The sequence below is a fragment of the Ambystoma mexicanum genome, chromosome 6p (assembly GCF_040938575.1).
Source record: "Ambystoma mexicanum isolate Mex_15411 chromosome 6p, UKY_AmexF1_1, whole genome shotgun sequence".
Taxonomy (NCBI): Eukaryota; Metazoa; Chordata; class Amphibia; order Caudata; family Ambystomatidae; genus Ambystoma; species Ambystoma mexicanum.
The window spans coordinates 480981908-481006649 of record NC_090935.1 but is presented as its reverse complement, the minus strand read 5'-3'; the positions used below and the strand labels follow the sequence as shown (position 1 = coordinate 481006649).

The 24742-nt window shown below is 49.3% G+C and overlaps 1 protein-coding gene across 2 annotated transcripts in view; it reads right to left on the bottom strand.

Moving 5' to 3' along the window:
* MTREX (Mtr4 exosome RNA helicase) overlaps positions 1-24742 on the bottom strand; it is a 1095475-nt gene that overhangs the window by 840149 nt on the left and 230584 nt on the right. For both annotated transcript variants that reach the window (XM_069627280.1, XM_069627281.1), the window contains exon 9: positions 16296-16394. In XM_069627280.1, coding sequence (XP_069483381.1) covers positions 16296-16394 — 99 coding nt within the window. The remainder of the gene's footprint in view (positions 1-16295; positions 16395-24742) is intronic.

Below are 24742 nucleotides of genomic sequence, written 5' to 3'. Positions count from 1 at the left end.
CTTTCGACTGTCGTTTATCAGCATGCTTATGGACCGTTGACGCGTCTTTCAACGATCGGTCGTTGGAGTGTGTGGACTTGGGTGTTTTGGACACGTCAACCAGACTTCTGTCGATTTCGGGGGCCTGTTGTGAGGAGTGTGCAAAGCCCCAGAGGACAGGGAAAAGACTGACCTTCCCCTTGACGCCCAGTGTGGCCTTCCAGTCGGCATTTAGGTCGACATTACGCCATGGGATATGTGCTTTGTGTAATGCTGTAAGTTTGTGCCAGTGCCGCCAGGTGTCCCCGTAGCAGAGCCGCCGGCCTGCGTGATGGGCATTAGGCAAGATTGTATGCAGTAACCCTGTGGGAGACTACACCAGTCTTGTCCTCTTGGTATTAGGTAACCCACCCATTCATATAGGTTTGTACTACACAAGTTAGTAGAGTGACTGCGCAGCCAGACTCCTCTCAAGAGTGGTAAATGTGAGCTATAGAGCTGTAGCATCGAAAACCACAAATACAAGTATCCAATTAACAATTACACTCAAGGCTTTCTCGTAAAATTACTAAACAGTCAGTTTTCAATAAGCATTCTTTAAAAAGGGCAATGTGACACAATCAAAAAACACTTCAAAATACTTTCTCAGAATCAAGGCAAAGCAAGTGGACACTCTTAAGAGATGCTTCATACAAACTTGCTACACCCCGAGGTGACTTCAATTACTAGGACAGTACTGGCATTTATATATGTCACTTGGTAAATTCTGAGGTTTGTAAAAGAGGAAAGGGTAATGAAGGAAAAAGGCTTTAGAATCCCCCAATGAAGTCTAGATAAAACCTTTCCCAGCAATATTAGTTAAAAACCAATGTACCACCTATCAGGGACAGTTCAAATCAAATTCGAAGAGTATGCAGGGAGCCAAGACAGCCAAAGTCAATTTGAACAATGTGAATGGAGCTGAGGCACTTCTTAGATAGCACAAAATGCTTGCATAGTTAGAGTTTGTTGTAAGAAATCACTGTTGGGCCACAAGCTGTTACACTTGTGAGAATTTAGAGCAAAAAATAACTAAGAAGGTATCCCTTAGTCACAACAGTATCTTAGGTTAGAAGAGTATCCAGCTGGCTTCCGTTCCGGTTGCAGGAATGCAGATCCTGGGTTCCTGGGCCTCAGTCGTGGGTACAAAAGGGAGGACGTCTAGGGGACTCCCGCACATGCAGTTCGAAGGTCGGCGACAGCTACAGGCTCTTCAGCTACCAGCAAATAGCCCCACTGCAGATCTTGGACACTTGGACTTCCTTCACTCCTTAAGTCCAGCACTCTGGTGAGGGGACTCGAGCTTGGGTTGCCCTGCTTCGGGGTCCTCAGGCTCTTCCTAGACTACAGAATTCTCGACCCCTGGCACTCGGCTCCAGCATCAGGAAAGAAGTACAGCCAGTTGGGGAAGGCCTTTCAGCAAAATTAGTCTTGGGGTTAGATGGTCCCACTAACCCAAGGGAAGAAATAGTCCTCTCTGGGGCTTCTCTAGTTGATTCAGAAAAGCAGTTTCAGCACGGTAGTAGGGCTTCACCGAGCAATCGATTGGTTCAGGAGGAAGCAGCAAGCTTCTTTTCACGATTTCTTCATTGGATGTTCTGTCCAGTGGTCGACTCTGCCTTTAATTCAAGTAGTCTCGCCATTTATGCAGGTTACTCCCATTCATGCACAGCCTAGCTGTCACTCGCACAGCAGGGTGGCTGTCCTGCAAGAACAGCCAGCCAATCAGCGCTGGGTGCATTCAGGTTACAAAGAAGACGAAGGACAGTCCAAAGGAAAAATAACAAAAGGGTTAAACCTGGATTGGCGCGCAGAGTAAAACCCAGGAAAGACCTTACTAAGAAATGGCGAAAAAAGAAGACCGGGGCCATTTTGACACAATTGTCACCCATGGGTGCTATACTGCAGCCGAGGATTCAGCCTGCGGTAGAAAAGCACAATGGTAGGACAATTAAACAACTGCCACCAGCCATTTAAAGTACTGAGGGCAACACAAAAAATGTTACATGAGTAAGTAGAAAAAGGGGCTACTAAGTAACCCCCGTTACACTGGGCACACAAAATATAATCAGATACAATGTTATGTAATAGTAAATAAAGCTTACCAGGACTGCAAGTTCTTCCTGGTTTGGATTGTTGATCCCTGGTGTAAAGGAAGATCCTATGATAAATTAAGACCTCCCTAATGATCCACCACACTAGCCGAGTCATCTAAAGCTAGTGCAATGAATCACCTGAAAGGGCTTGGTGTTCTCCCTTTAAGGGGAAAACCAGAATGAAGCACTGCAGATTTTTACAGAATGGATCTTCCTCTAAAAGAAGATGAAGAAAATCAATAAACGAACTAACCCCAGTTAACACCATAACCTTTCTATGTGCAACCAAACAATATAATCCCGTACCTTAGCTTGGAAGGAAGTAGTCCTCGAACAGGAATTAACCAGAGGAACGAGTGGGGAAGGAACATTGGTAAAGGTCTATTTCCGAACGGAACGAGGGACGCACTAGTGTCAGCTGGTGTACGGATCCTCTGCAAAGCGTCCAAGTCTAGCAAATTCCAGAAGCAGCAACACCAAATAGTCCTCTGAAGTCAGTTTGGAGATTGAAAGTAGTAAGCAAAATAATCGCAACCAATAAAGTAAAGAATAGCTGAAATACTGTATGTGTGCTACCAGCACAAAAGCAAAAGAATTCGTAATATAATCAGTAACAGCAGCTAGTAAGTGGAAACTGTAGTTCGTGAAGCACATGGATATCAAAACAGCCACGGGAGCCGTGCAGCTACGAATACCTTGGCTTCTGCAGATGTAGTGTAATCACGCAGTAATACCAAACAATTGGAGATAGCAGGTATGGGACTTTGAGCAGCTGCAGGGCGGTGCAACTGAAAAGTACCCTTTAAATCGGAGATTGTATTAGAAATAGTATGTCTGGTACTGTTAATTGAGTTCCCAGCAGCGGACACCAGGAGGCTGCAAATGAACGCTTTGAATGAACAGCGTTAAGCAACGCCGCGGCTCTGCGGGTCTGTAGAATGTCACAGGCGTAGAGGCACTGCGGACCTACAGGGAAGGCGGCTCGGGCTCAGAGCTGAACAGAATGCCAGATAAAAAACGGCAGAATCACAGAATACGAAAAAGCAACGGAACAGGTTGTTTAGGTTGGCGCGTAGCAACCAGAGCTTTACAATAACTAATTAGAAGAACTGGTCTCCTGCTACAGCTGGCCTAAATAAGGAACACAGTCATGTTGAACTCACGCAACTTGCACATCTAGAATGTTACACCTAACAATGTTAATGTTGTTAAAGGATATTTGTACTCCGCACTATCACCACCGGAGTGGTCCCCTGGCGGCTTTGAACAAGTGAAAAGGGGGTGGGTGGGATGTGAGTTTGTGGGAATAAGCTGGATAAGTGCAAGAGAGCAGTGATGTGGCAGCCTCAGCCCGGTGGGTTTGTTGCAAGCTTGGGGTGTTTTACAGTCTGTTGTGTGCGCAAGTGTCTGTGTGGTTTGTTTTGTTGTTGCAGTGTAGTGAAGTTTATGCAGATTGTTGTGTTGTAGGCTTGTGGTTGGTTAGAGTTTGGGACGTTTATGCAGAGGGGAGAAATTGTTAGTGTATCGGATAATTGGTTCTGCTGTCCTTGCAATTATGTCTAGGTGTGATGCTTGCTATCATTCACTATTCCATCCGAGTATGGCACTTGCTAACCTTCAATATCCTATCTAGATGTGAGGCAGGCTAGTGATCACGATTCCATCCAAGTGTGGTGCATGCCAACATTTGCATTTATATGCGATGCAGGCTAAAGTTAGGAATTCCATCTAAGTGTGGCACACGCTAACATTCATAATCCTATCTAGATGCGACACAGGCCAATCTTAACAGTTCTCTCTAGATGTAGCACTAGTTAACATTGGCAAGTAAATTAGAGTGTAATGCAATGCATTATTTACAGTCCAGCCATGAATAGATTTAGGCTGGTGGTCACAAATCTATAAGTATGCATGGTGTAGGTCTTTGGCAGTCTACGTTCTGGTAAGGTAGAGTGGCAGGGGCTTTCTGGAGTAGAGTAATTGCTCTACACCCCACCAATACCACACTTACAGTTTTTGTTGGTGTCCGTTGACTGCTGGCTTCATTGGCTTCCCCTGCTGACACCTGCAGACACGTCTTGGAGCCGGCAATGTAGGAGCCTCCCTTTGCCTTGGGACCCTTAGCAGGGAAGAGGGCTGCCCTAGGAAGGTCACTTATGACCAGGTGGATGTACCAATCAGGGAAGATGTGCAAGTTGGAGGCTGGGAGGGACTTGGAAAAGGCCAGACACAAACAAAGGACTACATCCGACGGACTGCACCATCTGGATGCAGCCAAACACAAACAGGCTCAGAAGCCACAAAAACACTAGAAAAAACACACCAGATTAGTGCACAGCTCACAAAAAAAAATACAAAAATTGTAGAAAAAAAAAGATTGAAAAAGCACTCACACAAAGCAGGCCAAAACGGATTAAAATCATTGTGTAACTACTCACTCAGCATCAACCAGCTCCTAAAGAGGCTACCAAACTGGTTTCACTGCCACATCCGTCCACATGGCAGTCTACAAAGCAAGTGTAATGACATCCAGCAACTAACGCCGTCTCCATGGGAACCTCCCCGTTAGCCTGTAACGGGAATAGAATGGTCTGGCTGCCGTTCTATGTGCATAGTGGAGTCTGGAATTGTATGCATCCATTCTCCCGATAGAAGAATGCAAGGAGGCAGATGGAGACGATCTGGCAGGCATGACACCCCCCCTGCACTCCACATAAGATCGGGTGTTCTGGATCTACAGAGAGAAAAGTAAGTGAAGTCTATTTCACTTTACTATTCTTGGTAAATACCCTAAATCCCTTCTTAGGAACCCCCGGCTCTTTTTTCTGGACTTTAGGACTGAATTTCTAACCTGGAGAGTGAGGCCCTTTTCCCACGCTATTTTTCTGTGATTTGAACTCTTTCTTTTGACTTTGGAGTCTGACAAACTCCATAGGCATCATCTTTATATTGCAACACAGCACCTTCAGTGCAGTGGCACAGGGAAGTCTTACAGATTTCCCAAACGTTTAAATAACTTCTCTTGGTGAAACTACTGTTTCTATGAGCAGTGAAGTGAAATTGACTTTACTTAGATAGGGCCTCATTACGACCCATGAGCTAAAGGGTTAACGGCGACGTAAAATTAGCGCCTAATTACGAGGTCCCTTTGCGGGACACAACCTTAATGGCTGGCTTTACCAGCCGTTAAAGTAGGGACCCGCAAAGGGACCTTGGTGCTTAGTACGGTGCCGCAATTTGCGGCACCGTACTTAGCGCCTTCCCCATTGAGCCCTATGGGGCAAGAATGGGGAAGGGCCATGGCGGCATGGGGAATTACTGCCCCGCCAACCTTGTAATGGGGTGGTAATTCCCCATTCCGCCATGGCGGACACCGGCATGGACCATGGTGCCAATAGCACCATGGTCCTCCGCATGGGTCGTAATGAGGCCCATAGTGTGCGCTGGCTCTAGAAAGTTAGAATATCTTAAAATAGGGTGCTGGAGGGCTTAATATCCCCTTTGTCTACTTTCTCATGTAACATGTTTATGTTAGCCCTTCTACAATTAATGGCTCCTGGCAGTGGTTTACTTTTTCCTAACATTGTGTGTTTCTACCGTGGGCTCCAGTGTAGCTGCAGTGAAACACCCATGGGTGCCCATTTTGTCAAAATGGCGCCAATCTTTTTTCACCATTTCTTGTTGGAAAGGTCCTTCTTGAGATTTACTCTGCGCGGCAAACCAGGTTTGGTCCCTTTGTTTATTTTGTCTTTTGCGGGACTCACTGGTGAAGCCTGCATCTGGCTCCAGCGTGTCTGGCAGGGCAGGAAGCGAGGGAGGTGTCTGAAACTCCCAGTGCTTAGTCTCCTTGGTTACAGGAATGCACACAAGGGTGATGGGCAGGAGGGCGGTCCTCAGAGGATAGCCAGCCTGCTGTGTGATTGACAACTAGGCTGCGAATATGGGAGAAACCTGCATAAAGGGCAAGGCTTTTTGCTTGGAAGGCAGAGTCAACCACTGGACGAAGGAATCCGAAGAAGAACTTAGTAGACACGCCTGCTACAACTCCTGGACTGTTGGTTTGCCCAGTGAAGCCCTGCTGCAGTGCTAAAGCTCTGAATCCGCCTCTAGGAGAAGACCTGCAAAGGACGACTTCTCCCCTTGGGTTGGTGGGATCAATCTACCCCAAGACGAGCTCATCTGGAAATTCTCTCGGAGTTGGCTGTACATCCACTGCTGCTGCAGGAACCGATTGTCAGGGAGAGGAACACCAGAATCGAGAGAGCGTTTAAGTCGGACCCAAGCTCCATGAAGATCTGTTGGACATCTACGAAGCAGGACTGACGAAGCCTGATGTCATGATCTCTGCTTCCAAAAGATCAGGACTTGCCCGACTCCCTTGGAAGCAGACCCATAACCCCGGTTCCGAGTGCCAGCCATTCCCAATTGGGACCTTTTGGACCCTGTCCTGGCGCCAGTGGCGCCAGGCTCATAAAGATGCCCAGTCCCAGCGCTGGAAGGGCCGGGCTCATAATGCTTGGGTGGACTTACCTGCAGCAGACCATGCTGCTTACTTACCTGCCAGTTGAACCCCTGATCCTCTTCTGTTTGGGACTACTTTTCCTGTTGGGTGGGGCAGGAGCCACTCCCTATGTTCAGAACACTGGAGCTCTTCTGGAAAGCAGGAACTCTTTTCTTACCTAGGCATGGCTGTGGAAGGAGACACCTAAGCACTACAGGAGGCTATTTAAACCACACCCGATGGATGAATCTTGCTTTGTGTTATTCTGCATTCTCTGCAGCAGAACGCTCATCGTGTCTTCTGCTTCTGATCCTGGGCCTAAGGGAACAAAGGCTTACCATCCTGGAATCCAGTCTTCAGCAGCACATGTAAAGACAAAGAAAGAACAGGTTAGCACTACGGTCTTCATTGGCAGCGCATCTCTTACCTGGTCCATCGGCTGTCACCAACGCCTCGCGCTGCATTCTGGCATCTGAAAGACAAAGGCTTACCAGCTCTTCGCATGCTCCGGAGGTCTTTGCGCTGCATTCCGGCATCTGAAAGACAAAGGCTTACCAGCTCTTCGCACGCTCCGGAGGCCTTCGGCGCTGCATCCCGCATCTGAAAGACAAAAGAAGGTGCGTTTAAAGACATTGGGCAACTTTATTACTCACGTGCCATTACTCCTTCCCACGCCGAATCCAGTGGGTATTCCAGCACCCTTCAGCTTCTCTAAAGCTCCGAACGTGTACCTGCAAGATAAAAGGGACAGTTGGTGCGCATCGTGAAGCAGGCTACAAGCGCTTACTTGCGTGCTTCCAGGCGCTTCTATTCCTCACGCGGGTTTGATCCTCAATTCTCATCAGCCCGCCATCCGCCATCGCCGGAACCCTGCAAAACAAGAGATATCATTACAAAAGACTTTTAAGACATTTGAAGTGCCCAGAACTTACCGTTCGTGCAGTTAACGACAGACAGCAGTCCTCTGAGGTCAAGAGGCCTGCACCCTTATCCAGTGAAGAAACTGGTTACGGCACCCTGCCCCGAGGCAGATGGAGAGCTCGGCGTTCACTTACCTAAGGTGAGGGCGTTAACCTTTGGGGTTCTACAGGAGAAGAGAAAGGGAAGAGGAGAGAGGCACCCAATAACCCCAGTCCATTAATCCCATATTTTCTATCTGCAGACATCTTACTCTTCGAGTCAGACATACAGTGCACAGAGGTCCAGCCCAAAGAGCCAACCGTGTGTTACACATCACCTTTGAAGATACGGCATTCACCCAGTCAAGACCGGCGCCTCTGCAGGAATCAGGTGAGCGTTACACCTGAGCCACCTCAGAGTGCTGGACCATTAAGGTATCAGAGAACCACAGTGATGCTATTTGCAAGGGTCGCAAGAAGCTGAAACCACCAAGTGCCTCTGATCTGAAGTTTGCATATTGCTGCCGCCGACCTTTGATTCGTAGTGCAGGAGTCCCCAGACAGCCTTCCTCTTGTCCCCACGACTGAAGCCCAGGAACAGGATCTGCAGACCTACACAGAAACAGAAGCCAGCTGGAACCAATTTCTTCAATCCAAAGGTACTGTATTTCTAAGGGGACGTGCCTCTTGTCGTGTAGCCTTGCTAGTTCTCAGTTGAGACTTGAGGGGCAAAGCGGCAAGCAACCAAGACAAGCCTCCCAGCTTGTGGCCCTAAAGCGATTTGATTTTTATACAAAGATCTCTAAAACATTGTGCAAGACTTTTTACCTGCCTGCAAGAAGTGCTTCAGCTCACCTAGACTTTTTGCTCAACTAACATTGGCTGTCCAGGCTCCCTGAAAGACTGCTTACCTCTGACTTTGTGCTTTGCCTTTCCCCCAGGAAAGGGTTAATTTACTTTGCATTGGAGGGTTTGAAAAGTACTTAACTGCTTAAGAATAATTGTTAACCACCGTTTTATTCCCTCATCTTCTCCTTTTGACACAAACTTCAGTATTGCTCTAAATGTACCAGTGATATATTAATGTCCACAGTGTCCTAGTTATTTACGTCACCTCAGGGTGTAGGAAGAATCTGTGTGCCATCCCAAATGACTACTGATTTAAAGAAACAGTGTGTATTTTGAAGTATATTTTTGTGTTTCATATATTTTCTCCCTTCTAAAGAAGGCTTATTCAACTGACTTGAATTAATAATTGTTTAATCAAGAAATCTTGAGTGCGAGTGTGTATTTGGATACCTGTCACTGTGAATCTGTTTTACACCCTTACAGCACACATTGACCCCTCTTGAGAAAAGCCTGGCTGAGGGGGCGCTGTTGCGCGGCAATCAAGATGGCCGCCTAAACGCCGAGCTCCGGACCAGCAGAGCGCTCGATCCTGTCTTGCCCTGCCCGGCGCCACCTGTGGACCTGCTTACTTTGCCCGATCCTTCGGGAGCGCCACTACCGCGGCTGGGCGCAGCCTGGGGCCGCTGCGAGCCCCGAGGACGGGGCCGCGCCTTTTTCTCTCCTGCGGCTGCAGCCTTCAGCCCTCCCCGCCCCGCGGCTCCGGCGGCGTCGGCCCTCCTCTGACTTGAGGCCGCGCCGCTGCGGGCCGCTTTGGGGGAGGGGCGCCCGCCCGGCGAGGCGCGCCGGATTATTGTGGCCGGCCGGGCCTCTCCTCATCCCTCTGCGCCGTTCAGCCGGGACCTCTCCAGACTGCTGGCTTCTTCTTCTTCTTCCTGGTGCGGCTTGTTGGCGCCGACCGGCCCCGGGCCCTGGGTCCGTGCCCCGAGGGGCGCTTTCGACTCCGCGGCGTCTTGGAAGTAGGGGGGAGCGCGGGGGGGGACTGTGCCTGGCTGCTGTACCCCCGGCCCGTTTGATCGCACCCACTATACCCTGTGGGTGTCTCCCCTGTCCTGGGACTGGCGCTGCTGCTGGGCCTGGGACGGCGCGGGCCCCCTCCGCCCCCCTGCCTCTCTTTCGACGCAGCTAACCACTGCTGGAAAACGGCTGAGCCGACCTGGACACCGACACGCTGGGCTGCGCTCCATCTCCCCTTGGGCTGCCTGCGCCCTGGAGCTTCGGCGCTGGGGAACACACCACGCAATTGCCTCCACAGGATTCCCTGAACTGCGCGCCTGCCACTGTGTACCGCACCTCCTGGGCGCACTCGGGCCTACTACTCCAACCTCGGCGACACCTACCCTCCAGCCCTAGAGGGGTCACAACTTCTCTTCACCCCCCCGGACTCGGGTTGAGCCCACTGGTTGTTTCTTGCCTACATTGCCCCGGTACACGCATTAGCCCCGGTATCCCGGAGGACGTTCTTCGGCACTAATATCTAGCTCTCATTTCTCCCCCTTCTCCCTCCCTGATACACGTAAAATTCAGGATGACCAAGGGAGGTGCGAGGAAGCAGAGCTCCATCAATATGTTTGCAAAGGCTGCGGGGAAGCCATCTGGGGAGGCCACCGAGCCGGCCTCCGCCGCCCCCCTCGACGCAACCCCGGAATATGATGGATTTTATACGTGAGGGTTTCACTGCTCTTCACTCTAAGCCTGACGACATGAACGGTACCATATCCTCTATTAAGGCCCACATTGAGAGGACGGACAGCCGTGTGTCGGAGGTCGAGACACGGGTCGGCTCTGCTGAGGATGCGCTGGGGGCTCTCCGCACCGAGGTCGTCGCTCTCTCCAACCGAGTCATCGAGGTTGAAAAGAAAAATGAAGATTTGGAATCTCGCTCAAGGCGCAATAACCTCCGCATCATCGGGGTCCCCGAGGATGAAATTCATGAGCCGATGGAGGACTTTGTTCAACGCACACTTCTGTCGCTCCTTGACGAGCCCGAGCTCTCCCCACACTTCGCAATTGAACGGGCACATCGCGCCCTGGTGGCGAAACCTAGGCCTGGTGCCCCTCCCCGATCCATCATAGCCCGTGTATTAAACTACCGTGACCGTGACACCCTCCTCAGGGCTGCAAGACTCAAAGGTGAGCTACTTCTGGGAGGCGCTAGGATTCATCTTTACCCCGACTTCTCAACGGCGGTCCAGCGAGAACGCAAGACCTTCCAGGCAGTGAAACGCAGGCTACGAGACCACTCCATCAAATATGCTATGCTTTATCCTGCCAAGCTTCGCATAGAGCACGCCAATCAGGTGTTCTTCACGATTCCAGAGGAGGCCTCCAAATTCATTGATGAACACTTTCCTGGCTGATCCCTTTCCCCTGATCTCGGTACAGCGGTGATCCTGGGTCCCCAACGGGGGGCGCATAGGTCCTCCCGCCCCTCCTGTACTGGGGCCACGTCGATCCTTTATCCCGCAACCTGCTTGCTCAGTTCAACCTGCAGGGCTCGCCCGTAGTGCCTTTGGCAAGTACTTTGTCTAAACTGCATTCCTCCTCCATCACGGGCTTCTCATGTACTATTTGCTCTGCTGCAACCCGGAGCGATACGGCCAGTCGGGCCTTCAGACCCCCAGGCGATGATGCCTATGCTTTGGTTTTGTTTACAAGGGGATGGGCTGGTCATCCCTCTGATTGGGAGGGGGGTGTGGGTGGGGGCGGGTTATGTTGGGGTTTTTGTTATTGAAAAAGTAGCGATGGCAGCGAAGGCGGACTGTGCTGAGGCATTTTGGAACTGTTCTCGTGGGACTGTTAATTTGACCCCCCGGTCACTGACATTCTGCTTTATTCCGAACACCGCCATACGGTGATTGAGTGTGCCCTGACCTTTATGAGCTGGAATGTACGGGGTCTGGGAAACTATAGAAAGATGAGACAACTCCAGCTACAGGCAGAGCGCCATCGATCCAAGATTCTCTTCCTTCAAGAAACTCATGCCCGTTCTGTACACTGCATGCGTTTCGCCAAGTCCTGGGGTCCCCACAGGTTTTTCACTGATTATTCTTCCCAGAGCCGGGGAGTCATGACCCTCATCCATAGGAGCCTTCCATTTTCCCTCATCTCCTCGACAATTGACCCCCAGGGTAGATATGTACTTCTTCACGCCATGCTGCACCACAAGGAAGTGATTCTCCTGAACATCTATGGCCCTAACCTTGATGACCCGGAATTTTATGTGCAGGTCACCTCCCTTCTCGATGGCTTCCCCCTTGTTCCAATCCTCTGGGGTGGGGACTTCAACACGATCTTCGATGTAGCTCTAGATAGATCGGGCTCCGAGCCCCGCCACCTCTCCAGGGCGGCTTATGCCGCACTGTCCTCCCTTCCCCGCCTGGCCATGGTGGACGCGTGGAGGTTCTTCTACCCGGACTCCCGCATCTACTCCTTTTACTCCTCGGTTCACGACTCCTATTCTCGTATCGATAGGTGGGTGATCTCTAACATACTGGTCAAGAGTGTAACACAGCTAATGATCCTTCCGAGAACCCTTTCTGACCACTCTCCTGTCACCATTACAGTAGATTGGGGCCCCGATCCCGCCCGCACCCGACACTGGAAATTGAAACCCCTTTCCCTACTGGACCTGGAGTTTTGCTCCGAACTTGAGTTGTCGATTGAGGAGTTCTTCGAGACCAATACGGGCTTGGTAACGTCCCATGCCACCTTATGGGAGTCATTCAAGGCTTACGCTAGAGGGATTGCACTGTCCAAGGAGAACTGGGTTCTTAAGTCGATCCGCAGGGACCTCGCCGCCAGCGAATCTAGACTTTCATCTCTGGAGGCTACATGCTCACTACACTCTACCCCTGGTAACCTCGCTAACATCAGGGAGGAACTGGACAATTTCCGTTCTCTTGCGGACCGCGAGCAGAGGTTCCTTGATAACCCTGGCATGGCGAGGAGGTATGGGGAGGGGGAGCGCCCCGGCCGCTTTCTAGCTAGGTTGATCCGGCACGAGACGGGGCCCCCGCACATTCTCGGGGTTGAGAGATTTGATGGCTCTATGGCGGTCTCTTCACAGGAGGTCAATAGGGAATTCTTCGCCTTCTACGAATCCCTGTATTCCAACGCTGATGAGGTCTCGTTGGCGGAGATTGACTCCTTTCTCGATGCCCTCCTTCTATCTACTCTGTCCCCGGAGACCGCGGGTTCCCTTGACTCCCCACTCACACGGGAGGAGCTTTCGGCCGCAATTGACTCCCTATCCTCGGGCCGCACACCTGGCTCGGACGGTATCCCAGTTGAATTCTATAAACGCTTCAAGTCACAACTGCTCCCTCACTTGCTGGCTCTCTGGGAGGAGTCCGTTGGGGCTGGGGTGCTCCCTCCTTCTCTCCGCGAAGCCACGCCGCAGTATTACTTAAGTCCGGTAAACCCCCTTTGCAGTGCGGTTCGTATCGCCCACGGTCTCTCATAAACTGCGATGTCAAAATATTTGCCAAGGCTCTGGCTCTCCGGCTGGCTCCCCTCTTACCATCTATTATCCACCCAGACCAGGCCGGTTTTATCCCGGGTCGCTCCACTTCTCTGAACCTGAGGCGGCTATTCAACATTATAGATAGAATCAGTCCCGACACACACGCTGTGGCTGTTACCCTTGACATGCATAAGGCATTTGACTCGGTTTCATGGAGGTATCTATGGCGGGTCCTCGAGTGCTGTAAATTCAGCCCTTCTTTTATTTCCTGGGTTTGACTGCTTTACTCTGAGCCGGTTGCCAGGGTCAGCACTGGGGACCGCTACTCTCCCCTTTTCAAGATCGCCAGGGGAACGAGACAGGGGTGCCCCTTCTCTCCTCTGGTCTTTGCGATAGCAATCGAGCCTTTCGCCGACATGCTCCGCCAACTCCATGCTCACAGGGGTCTACGCTCCGCGGGGCATACGGACATAGTGTCCCTCTATGCGGATGACGCGTTGCTGTTTGTCCGCTCTCCTTCGACCAACTTGCCCCCCATACTGGCAGACGACATCAGTTTTGGCCAGATCTCTGGCCTTAAAGTGAACTGCTCGAAATCCACTCTCTTTCCACTCACGGAATGTACCTCTCCCCCTCCCGACTCCTTCGGTTTCACATGGGCCCAAGACACATTTACCTATCTTGGGACGGTGGTGGCTCGCCAACACGAGCTGACATTCCATGAAAACTACCAGAAGTATCCCGCACACTTGACGGCTAAGATCCAGGTCTGGGACAAACTCCCAATATCTCTGGCCGGCAGAATTGGTCTGCTGAAGATGGTGGTATTGCCCCAGCTGCTCTATAGGTTCGCTAACGTTCCCTTATGGCCGGGGGTGGGCTTTTTCCGCGACCTGAACCGCACCGTGAACTCTTTTCTCTGGCACTCGGGTGCGGTCCGCCTTAAAATCGGGACCCTCTCCACTCCCATGTCTTACGGAGGCTTCGGTGCCCCTAACTTTCTTAAATACTGGCTGGCGTCACAAATCCAATATACCTCCTATTGGTTCGATACCACGGATCCTGCCCCGCACGTCCGACTTGAGAGGCTCGCAGTGATGGACCGAGACATCCGCTCCCTAGTGTTGCAACCCGCCCCCTTGGCTCGGAACTCGCAGAACCCGGTCGCCTGCACGGCCGTTGCACTAGCAAAAATGTGAAATCTGTTGGGGATTGCCTATGCCTTCCATGGCAATCTCCCACTTTGGAATTTTCTCCCTGGGGTCCTGCGGGTCCCATTGAGAGCGGTGCGCCGATGGGCGGACTCGGGTTTCGAGCTGTTACGCGACGTGTTCGACCAAGGTATATTCGTCGAGTGGCCCGACCTTCCCTTATCCCTGAGAAGAGACTGGAGCGTATGGCTCCAATACGCATCTCTCCGAAAGACCCTTAAACGACATTACCAAACATTCCCTGCATTACCGCCTGACGACCCCGCAATTGAGGAGCTCACCTCCCCCACCCCTATGAGGGGTAAGATCTCTAGGCTATATACCATGCTGCAGTCCAGATCGATCCCAGACTTTGCTAAACTGAAACGCGCCTGGGAGGCAGACCTCGGTGTGGAGATGTCCAACGACCGCTGGACCCACCTATGCGACCGTACACAACGGGTTTCCCTCAATTCTCGGTTCAAACTTATCCAATTCAAAATTCTTCACAGATTCCACCATACCCCGATCAGACTGCACCGTATGTCCGCCGACTATCCTGCCAGCTGCCCCAGATGCGGTCGGGATGAAGCCGACTATATCCATATGATTTGGTCCTGCCCCCGCCTCTTTCAGTTTTGGGAGGCTGTCTGCTCGACAGTGTCCGCTGTAATTGACCACCCCATTGCTCTCTCCCCACTGGTATGTCTCTTTCACGATCTCCCGGGCCTCCCCCGAGATTCCAAGAAACTAGCTGGTCTTTGTCTAGTCCTCGCGGTGCGCTCTATCCTGCTCTGTTGGCTTCGCCCCTCGCCTCCCACACATGCCCAATGGTTGAGAGCGGTCACGTGGGCCTCTGACACGGAAGAAACCTGGTCCCACCTACAACCCATACATTCCAGACCTAGAAACATTTGGCTTAGGTTCCGCTCCTATATGTCTGACCTAGTCGAGACTCAGATCACCCCCTCCTTCCCTGTTTCCCCCCCGCCAGCTTGGGTCCTCAGCCCAGTCATAGTTCCCTGATGTCCCTTTTCACGATGTGACTGTACTTTGCTCTTCGATTGCTCATTATTTGTAGTAACATCTGTATACCTACGCTATGTTCACTGCTCTTTTACATTGTTTCTGCCTGACGCTGTTCGCCTGTGTTTTGCTGCCACGCTTATAATAAAAAGAAGTTTAAAAAAAAAAGAGAACAGCCTGGCTGCTCAGCCACTCTACCAACTTGTGTAGTACATGCTTATACCAAAGGTTGGTATAACTATTGCCAAGAGGACAAGGCTAGTGCAGTCTCCCACAGGGTCCTGCATACAATCTTGCCTAACAGAAACAGTAGTTCTCACAAGTAAAGATATTTAAACCTCAAGAGAAATGTAAAGGATCTCTCTGATATTGCACTGAAGGTGCTGTGTCACCATACAAAAAGTAAAAGCCTATGGAGTTTGTCAGACTCCAAAAGCAGTGGAACCACAATCTAAATCAGGTCAAAACACAAGAGTGAGAAAAAGGTCTCACTCCAGGGTTAAAATAAGTCCAGCAAAAGAGCTGTGGGTCTCCAAGGTTGAAGGGAATTAACATAGAAATTAGAATTCTCAATAACAGTACTTACCCCAAGACTTAACTTGGCCTAATTGTATTTAAAATAAACCTTTATTTTTTGTAATGCTTCTGGTGGTTAGTGTTTCCATTGATTAATTTGTGTTACAGATTCTTTGTTACCGTCGACCGTCCTCTCTCCCTCCTAAGATAAGCCTGGCTGCTCTGTCTGGGCTACCAAGAACTCAGGTAGTACAGCCTTATACTAAGAGTGGAGTCTTGTACTGTTTCAGCAGCATGGTTGATAAAGTTTGGTAGGACTTCAGAAAAACTGCTCAATGGGGTGGGATGGGTCAAATGTTTGCATGTTAGTTATGTTTTATGTTACAACAAAAACATTTAAACAAAACATAAATAAGGCATGCTTAGGGAAGACATTGAATGCGTACAAACGCATTTTATGGCATAAAGAACACCAGTCAAAGAAGCTGCCCACAGATGCACATTTATATCTTTTATAATGGCCCGTCAAATAAAGGGCAAACTCTACAGTGTACTTTTCTTCAGTCATATTGCACAATGTTTCCTTTGTTCATATTTATAGCAACAAACCGCCAGTACAGTAAGATTTACTTATTGAATAAGGAACGGAGCAGTAGATCAAAAAACAGACAAACTTACATTTTCATCAACTACAAGATGAAGTCCATCACCTCCAGCTGGGAAGATGTAGTGCTGTAAAGGGGTAGGTCGGTAGTCTGTGTATATGACATGGCAAGGCTGGTGGCGAAGAAAAAGAATTTAGATTAGAGATACTACACATTTCCTGATTTTAAAGCAAACATTTCATACTGCTTTCCATATGGTAAAAGTGCTCAGACATTCACAGCTAGATTCTTAGATCTGAACAGCATGCAGGAAAAGTGCACTAAGTGCCCTCCAGCATGGCTCCCGATTTCTGTAAGGAAAGTTTCTTTTTGCTACTTTTCCTCCACAAATATCTATGGGATTCTCCCAGCCCACATTTTTTCTTTTTTGAACCAGTCCTGACTTTTTGGATGCAAGTAAACCTTTTAATTGATTTTCAATCTACTCAACAAAACATGATAGCAACTCCCATAAACAAGCCCAATAGGGATTTACAGTCTTCAGATCTTATTTTCGTTCGTGGTTCATAGCCCCGATTTTGGTGCTCCCCGCTGTTAGGCAAAGTTTGTATGTAGTACCCTCTGGGAACACTACAAACAACTATGACTACGGGTATAGGCAACCCAATCTTTGATATAAGCTTGTACAGTTTTGGTAGCGTGTTGAGCAGCGAGGCTCATCTCAAGAGGGGAAATATGAGCTGTAGTGGAGTTACAAAGATTCACAGTTACAGGTAGTCAAATAAACTCTTACACTCAAGGTTTCTTGCATAAACAATGCATTTATTAGTCAGTTATAAAGCCTTCTTCAGAAGGGAGCAATAGAATAGTAACAAATATACTTCAATACTGTACACGTTGAATTTCTGGATCAGACAAGGGCCTTTTGGATGTCCCACAGACACAACCTACACCCACAGGTGACTTCAGTAACAAGTGTGCTGGGGACATTAATACCTTACTGTTGGCATATAGAATAGTCAATAGTTTGTAAAAGGCAAAGGTTATTAGAACACAAGACATGACAAATATTCATAAGCAGGGCAAATACTTTAAGATAGCACTCAGAAGAGTCATTCAATTCAATAGGCAAGAGTCTTTGTAGGATGCAGCACTTCACAAGTTCTTAGGGAGTCTTTGAAAAGAAGAACCAAATGTAGGGCCACGAGCTGATTAGACTTGCGAGTTGCAGAAGTTACAAGCACTTCCACAGTAAGAGGCAAGTTCTCTTATGCTTGTTTTATAGTACCTTAGTAAAGAAAAAGATACAGCAAATGACTTCTGTTCCTGTACAGCTCTGCAGATCTCACTGTTCCTGGGCCTCAGTCGTGGGGACAAGAGGGAGGACGTTGGGCGACTCCTGCACTGTATTGGCACCCTCAAAGCTGGCAACCGGTAAACTTTACTTTCAGTGGCTGTTTTGTGTTTCAGCTCCTTGCGGTACAACAAATAGCAATAAGCGCGGTTCCAGGCTGTCAAGGTGGACTTTCCTCATATTTGAGGTCCTGCACTCAACTGAGGGGAGGAGGGGGGATGCAGGCTTGGTCAGTCCTGCTTCGTGGGAGTCCAGAGGATCTTACAAAAGCTTTAGGACAACTTACAAGCAACACAGGACAACAGCATGATTCAGGGCCACCATGAGTACAAGATGCAAAGGAAGTTCAGCATGAGAGTTGAGAAAGGGTGATGCACCGTGAATTAATGACATCCATTAAAGTAAATCCAGCATTGGCCACAAGACAGTGATGCTGAAACCAGAATGTATCAGGACAAACTCCTGCAGAAGTAGGCTGGAAGGGGAAGGGCAGGGTAGAAGAATCAAGCAAAACATCCAACACCTGTGTGCGCGAAGGGGGAGGGGGGCACACTGAACATCACGAGGGGTATCAGAGGGGGTGTGGATGGCCTGTGGGGACAGAGGGAGTAAATACATGTGAGTGCATGCTTACCTGTCCGAGCAGGGGTTCGGGCCCTGGGTCCTCCTGGTCAGAACAAGTCCACACAGGCATTGCCCTTTTCCTCGTCTGCCCTTCACTTCAGACGCCCAGGAGAGAGACACCCTTGATCTAAGAGTTAACATGAAGGCAGTTTCCTTCCCCCTGGTGATTCACCTCTGAACGTGTGGTCCCTCTTTTTTGAGTTTATGAGTAGGGGGAGGGGCGGTTCTCCCTGCAAACCTATCCCTCCCATGTGCTCAACTCACTATATCATTGTGCCAGCATTTAAGTGTCTGCCCCAAAAATGTGATGTATGCGGCCCCGGTCGCAGGAGTGTGAGGACGTCTGGGAAGCTTACCGTCTGGGCTTGTGGAGTGGTCGGGGGGGTGGGAGGGATGGATGTGGCGCAGCCCGTATGCGGTTGGGTGAGAGCCGTACCTTATATGGGAGACGGAGGTCCTGGTTGCTGCTCCTCCGGAGCCGTCCCCTCTGCCGATTTTTCCCGCAAAGGGTTCCAGATTGGGGCAATGCAGTTTGTTTTCTTCATCCCAGGTGGCCGGTGTCAGGTGTCCACTTACGACCACTTTTATTTCCTTGTGGCCATTCACCCCAGCTCCCTCTCTTCGCTTCGTTTGTGCCGTATGTTCCACCTTCCGTCCTGTTGCAAATCCCAGTGTTTTACGTTCCGGTGGAGGGGGAAGGTCCATCCCCTACTCTAGTTCCTCTCGCCAGAGCTGCATCTCTGCATGCTCGAACGTGCTGATATGATCAGCGATTCTTCGTTGATGCTAGAGTGCTCCTGTGGGGGTTGGTGCAGCGGGATTCTCCTGCTCGCCACAACCTTTGCTTGGGTTGTCCTGCCGGGTTGCCCCGATAAGACAGGGGGTTCTTCTCCTGCGTCGGCAGAGGCATTCAGGGAGTCTTCACTTCAGTGTATGGTCCCGCTGGGGTCACACCACCATAGTTTTTCAACACGCTTTATTTTTTTTCTTTAGTGTTGCGGCCCAGAGTGAGACTTTTACGGGCGTCCGCCCCCCACGGCCACCATCTTGGAATCCAAGTGAAGCATTTTAACTTCACTTACTTTGCGCCAAGCTACTCTGGACAGTTTTAGGGGCACTAATCAGTCGCTATGGTCATCAGTGCAGGGCGACGCGATACACGATTGTGAAATTAGTTTTTTTTAACATTGCACACATCACCTCACAGTGAGGTGTGGTAGATACTGCGAGTCCCTTTAACTCCTTAAATGCTGAGGACAACTGATCTCGTCCTCAGCACTATTTCTGCAGGGCTGAGGATGAGATTGCTCGTCCTCTGCAGTGCTTACCTCAGGCAGGGGGGGGGGGGGAATTGCGGCAGACCGTCCCTCTCCCCCGTTGCTGCAGCGATCCTCCTGAACCTCAGGCAATTAAAGGGAGGTCTTTGCTGTTATGAGAGCTACTGGTAGTAAGACTTTAGTAAGCTATCCCAGTGGTTTATAGATCCAATTCTTAGTATCAGTCTGTACTAGCTCAGGACCTTGGTAGTGTGGCAGAGCAGTCCAGCTTATTTTAAGAGGAAGATGTGAGCGTTAGGCAAGTACACTGAATCTTAGCTAGACAGGCACAACAAAGAAGCACTTAAATATATATCTTATATATAAATGTGTAAACAATCAATTTAAATACTTCAGACGTGTACGGTAGAACACTTAGGAATACTAGATAATACACTTCAAAGGACACCTTCACTTGTGTTTGTTTGCGGTTACATTTGTCGCAACATTAAAAAGGGAAAAGACAGGGTTATCGTATTATTGTTAACTGGGCAGTCATGCAATATTCAACAGGTCATACAGTAATGCACCTGCTCTGCAAACATAGAAAAAAGTCACTTATAGGGAGGAAACTAAGTGGTTAGTGCAAAAGGAGCTTAGTTCAAGGTTCTAGAGGCTGTTTCTACGCCTGGCAAGTCTTTTGAGTCCAAAAAACATAACCCTAGCTATAGGTAGTTCAGCGAGGGCTCGAAGTCTTGACAAACAGCGAATTATGAAGAGTGCCTGTGGATTTCGTTCAGTTTCTAAGGTAACAACTAACAAAGGAGACTTGAGAAAGGAACACAAACAGTAGGTTAGTTAAGAGGCGATTGCTCTGGACAAATCTACCTACACTCCAGCACTCTGGAGCGACTTTGTTGAATCAGATAAGCTATACCTTTTCCCCCACGGTACATTTGGTTTCAAGTATTTGTGTTAGCTTCTCCGTGATGTGGCAGTTCTGGACCAGACCTCTGGATTCCTTGGTCTGGTGATTAAAGGCAGGACAATGGACGGTGTCTCAGCAGCTGTCTCCACGGAGGACCGGCACAATTTTCAGCAACTTCTTGGTTCACTCTGCGGTGTTGGCGTCTTTTCAGCAGCACCAACAAAGGTCACGGATCGCCCGTCACTCTTTGCTTCCTGCAGTCCTCCACTCTGGTGAGGCGGTCTGGGCAGGTTCAATGGGATCTCTAGAACGGATTTGGACTGATTCAGCCTTTCCACGACGATGCACTCGAACTGGTCAGCAGGTTTGGTATTGGGGTTCCGCAGCTCTGGAAACTCAAAGCACCTCAGGAGATAGCTTGTTTCAAAGTTTGTCTTGGACTGGTTCCAATCAGCCAAAGGGAAGAAGTTGTCCTCTTAGGAGCTCCTCAGTCACACAGAAAACAGCGTCAGGACAACAGTGTTCGCTTTACGTCTTGCAAAGGGTTTGCAGGCGTCTCTGGTTGTATTCTTCCGTGACTTCTGTTTCCTGTGGTCGACTTGCTTTACACTCCAGAAGCCTCACCTTTTATACAGTTCCATTTACAGAAATGTTACGTTCGGCTGTCCCATCGGGACAGACAGACGCCCTGTGGGAGCTGGACCTATTCAGGTACTCTGGCAGACAACGGACAGGGGAATGGAAAACTCCTCTCCCACTTCCTGCCTACACAGACACTCTGGAGCCTAGGTGGGGATACCTACTGGTTCCAGACAAAGATAGAATACACACACACACACACAGTCATCCCCCCTCCCACAATGGTAGAAGGTCTAACAAAGAACCACCATGCTAGTAATGGGCAAAGAAAAACAAAAAAAAGACAGCCTCCGGTATAGAAAATACAGAATAGTTGGTAGAGCACATCCACTGCCACCAGCCATAACTAGGCTATTGTCTATGCGACTAAAAAGACACATGAGCAGAGAGAAGGGGGATACTAAGTATCTCTGTCACTCCACTGAAATTGGTGTGTGCCAATCTCTCAGACTATAGAGTTTTGGCCGAGATACTAATTATCTCTCTATCCTTAAGAACTAGTTACTCAAGGATATATAAAAAGAATCTTAAAGGAGGACCCTAAGAGTCACCAGCAACACTGCCCATAAGGAGCGGTATGCTGCAGTAGTAAAACAGATGCCTTTAAGAGCTATGGAGCAGAGACTATATAGTACAGGTAGATTACAAAGAATAGAGTTTCAAAAGCCATAGCCCACAAGAAGGAACGAGTGGAAAAAGGCTCCCCTCATTCCAGATTGAAAGAAAAAAGAACCAGAAGTCCAGCAAAAAGTGTTGGCGGTCTGCCTAGGAAAGGGGATGAAGCATAAAAATGATAAATCTGTAATGTATCAGGAAATTATATTTACATGCTGAAGCTGAAAGGCTTCACAATGTAAATAGAGCAGACATGTTTTTCAGTGCTACTTGGGCATTTTATGCCCCATTTGCACGGGGGGAGGGCTCCTCTCACAAGCAAATTGATGATCTAGGCTTGTGCGATCCTTGACCAGCAATCACACTGCCACACCAGGGAATTGATTTTAAGCGTGGGGCCCTACCAGGGCAAACAGCCTCCTGAAGCCCAACCCTAAAAAGGCAAATCCAGGTGGCACCATGTTTTTCTACCTTATATGGGGGCAGATGGGTGCTGTGTTGCACCATTTTTGCGCCCAAGGAAGGCAAAACATGGCACTGCTTATGCAGTGGCACACTTGGGGCATCAGGGGGCTGGCATAATACCTGTAGGGCCAAGCCCCTCATGAATCCCCTCATCCCCCATGGAGGGGCAGATCCTGTGCTTGCCTATGGGGTCGGGGAGGGGCGGGCGTAAATTGAGGATCTGGCCCCATTTTGCCACCCCTGGGAAGCAGACAGGATCACTATACCACCAGGGAATTGATTTTGGAGGTTCCCCCTGTTAGGGAGAATTCTCAAGAATGTGCCAATTCCCTTCACCTTAGAGACCCCCAGCAACTTTACTGGATTTTGAGCATTTTTTTTACCTGTAGTGTGAGTGACCCTTTTTTCCCCCACTCATGAGTTTTGAAATGCGTTTTACTCTTGTTTTCTTTGCTTATGGAGTTTTAGACAACTCCATAGGCATCTTTTCTTCATGTGCATTACACAGCACCCTCAGTGCAGTGGCACAGGGAAACCTTTTCAGGCTTTACCATGGTTTAAATACCTTCTCTGGGATAAACTACTGTTTCCCAGAGAAAGGAAAGTGAAATTGACTTTAATAGTTTTTAAATTCCTAGACCCAGCACACCCTCTCTTACTATAGAGTGCTGGAGGGGTTACCTAGTAACCCCTTTGTCTAGATACTCAGGTAGCAGTCAAATGCTACCTTTTCCTCTCGAAATGGATGGTGGCAGTGGTTTCACAACATACTACCATGATTTTTCCCGACCGCGAACACCGGTAGTGTTAAATCGCAGGAGCCATGTTTTTCAAGATTGAGTCTGACCCCCCCCCCTCCTTTTTTTTTTAAACAGGTCCCCGTCTTCTTTTCTTTTTTTGCCATTTCTTTGTGGAAAGGTCCTTCTAGAGTTTTGCTCTGCGTGCCAAAGTTTGGTTCCTTTGTTCTTTCGCCTTTGGTGGGCTTCAGGACTGAAGACCGCCTCTGGCGCCAGAGTGTCTGGGGGAGGCAGGAAGTGAGGGAGGTGCCCGAAACTCCCTGTGCTTAGTCTCCTAGGAGAACCAAATGCACTCTGGACAAATTGACTGGGTGACTGGCCGCCAAGGACAGCCACCCTGCTGGGTGAGTGACAGCTACGCTGGAATGAATGGGAGAGAACTGAATAAAAGGAGAGTGTTGGCTTGGAAGGTAGAGTTGACCACTGAACGAAGGAACCGGAGACGAGCTTGAAGAGGATGGCTGCTGCAACTCCTGGACCGTTGGTTTGCCCGGTGAAGCCCTGCTGCAGGCCCGAATCGTTAAGTTCATCTCGACAGAGAAGCCCTGCAAGGACGACTTCTCCCTTTGAGTTGGTGGGACCAATCAACTCTACGTTAAGCCACCTGAATACCATTCTCGGAGCTGGTTGTATTTTCCTTAGAGTGCTGCATGAAACCGAATAACTAGGGAGAGGAACACCAGTTTGTGTGCTTTACTACAGCAACCGGAATTGAAGATTTGCCAGGGCCAGCTTCTTGACCAGTCCCAGTGCAGGAGTCCCCCAACGTCCTCCCTCTTGTCCCCACGACAGTCTCAGAACAGCGAGATCTGCCAAAAACAGAAGTCTTCTGCTGCATCTTTTTCTTCATTTGTAAGGTACTGTGAAATGAGACTGAGTGTAATTACCTCTCGCGGTGAAAGTGCTTGAAACCTTGGCAACTAGCAGTCCTAATGAGCTTGTGACCCCATCATATAATTCTTCTCGTTACAAACTACTTCTGAGAACTTCTACAGAGACTTTACCGTTTACTTACCAGAACCGTTTTATCCTATCCAAGACTTTAAGCCCATTGACTTTGGCCTAGCTTAATGAATTGATTTCTGGTGACTCAAAGTATCTGCACTGTAAGAAACTTGTAATTCTTTTATGTTCTGAACCTATTCCTTTTTGCTCCTCAAAGTATTCAGAATGCCATTTTGCTCCTTTTTCAAAGTAGTCTGAATGCCTGACATTTAACTGCCTCCACGGACTGTGAAATAAATGAAGTGTTTTACCAAGAAATCTTGAGTGTAAGAGTTTATTTGAATACTTGTGATTGTAGACCTCTAACATTACAGCTCACATTTCCCCTCGCTGCGCTACCAAAAACTGTAGTACAGCCTTATACCAAAGGTTGGTTTTGCTTACACCTGTAGTCATAGTTGTGTATAGTGGTCCCAAAGGGTACTGCTTACAAGCTCTGCCTAACGTCCACCCCCCCACCCCAACCCCCACGCCAATCAGCCACCCAACCCCCAAATAAATACAAACTAGATGGCGTAATGTTTTGCCTTTTCTGGAGGCAAATTGGTGCAGTTCTGCACAGATGGGCTGACCCTATACCTGTAGGGCTAGTCCCCTCACGAATCCCCCCTATGGAGGGGCAGATCCTTTCAGCTTCACTGGGGCGGGGGCAAAATTGAGGGTCTGCTCCCATTCTGCCAACCCTGGGAAGCGGTAAGGCACACTAAGGCACCAGGGAAAAGATTTTGGGGTTGGGGGGCCGTTTCTTCTGTTACCCGTCGCAGTACCCCCAGCCGTCCTGGATCTCTGGCCGGGTCAAGTTAGAGCTTTTCCCTCCAGGGAGGGATGGGGACTCTG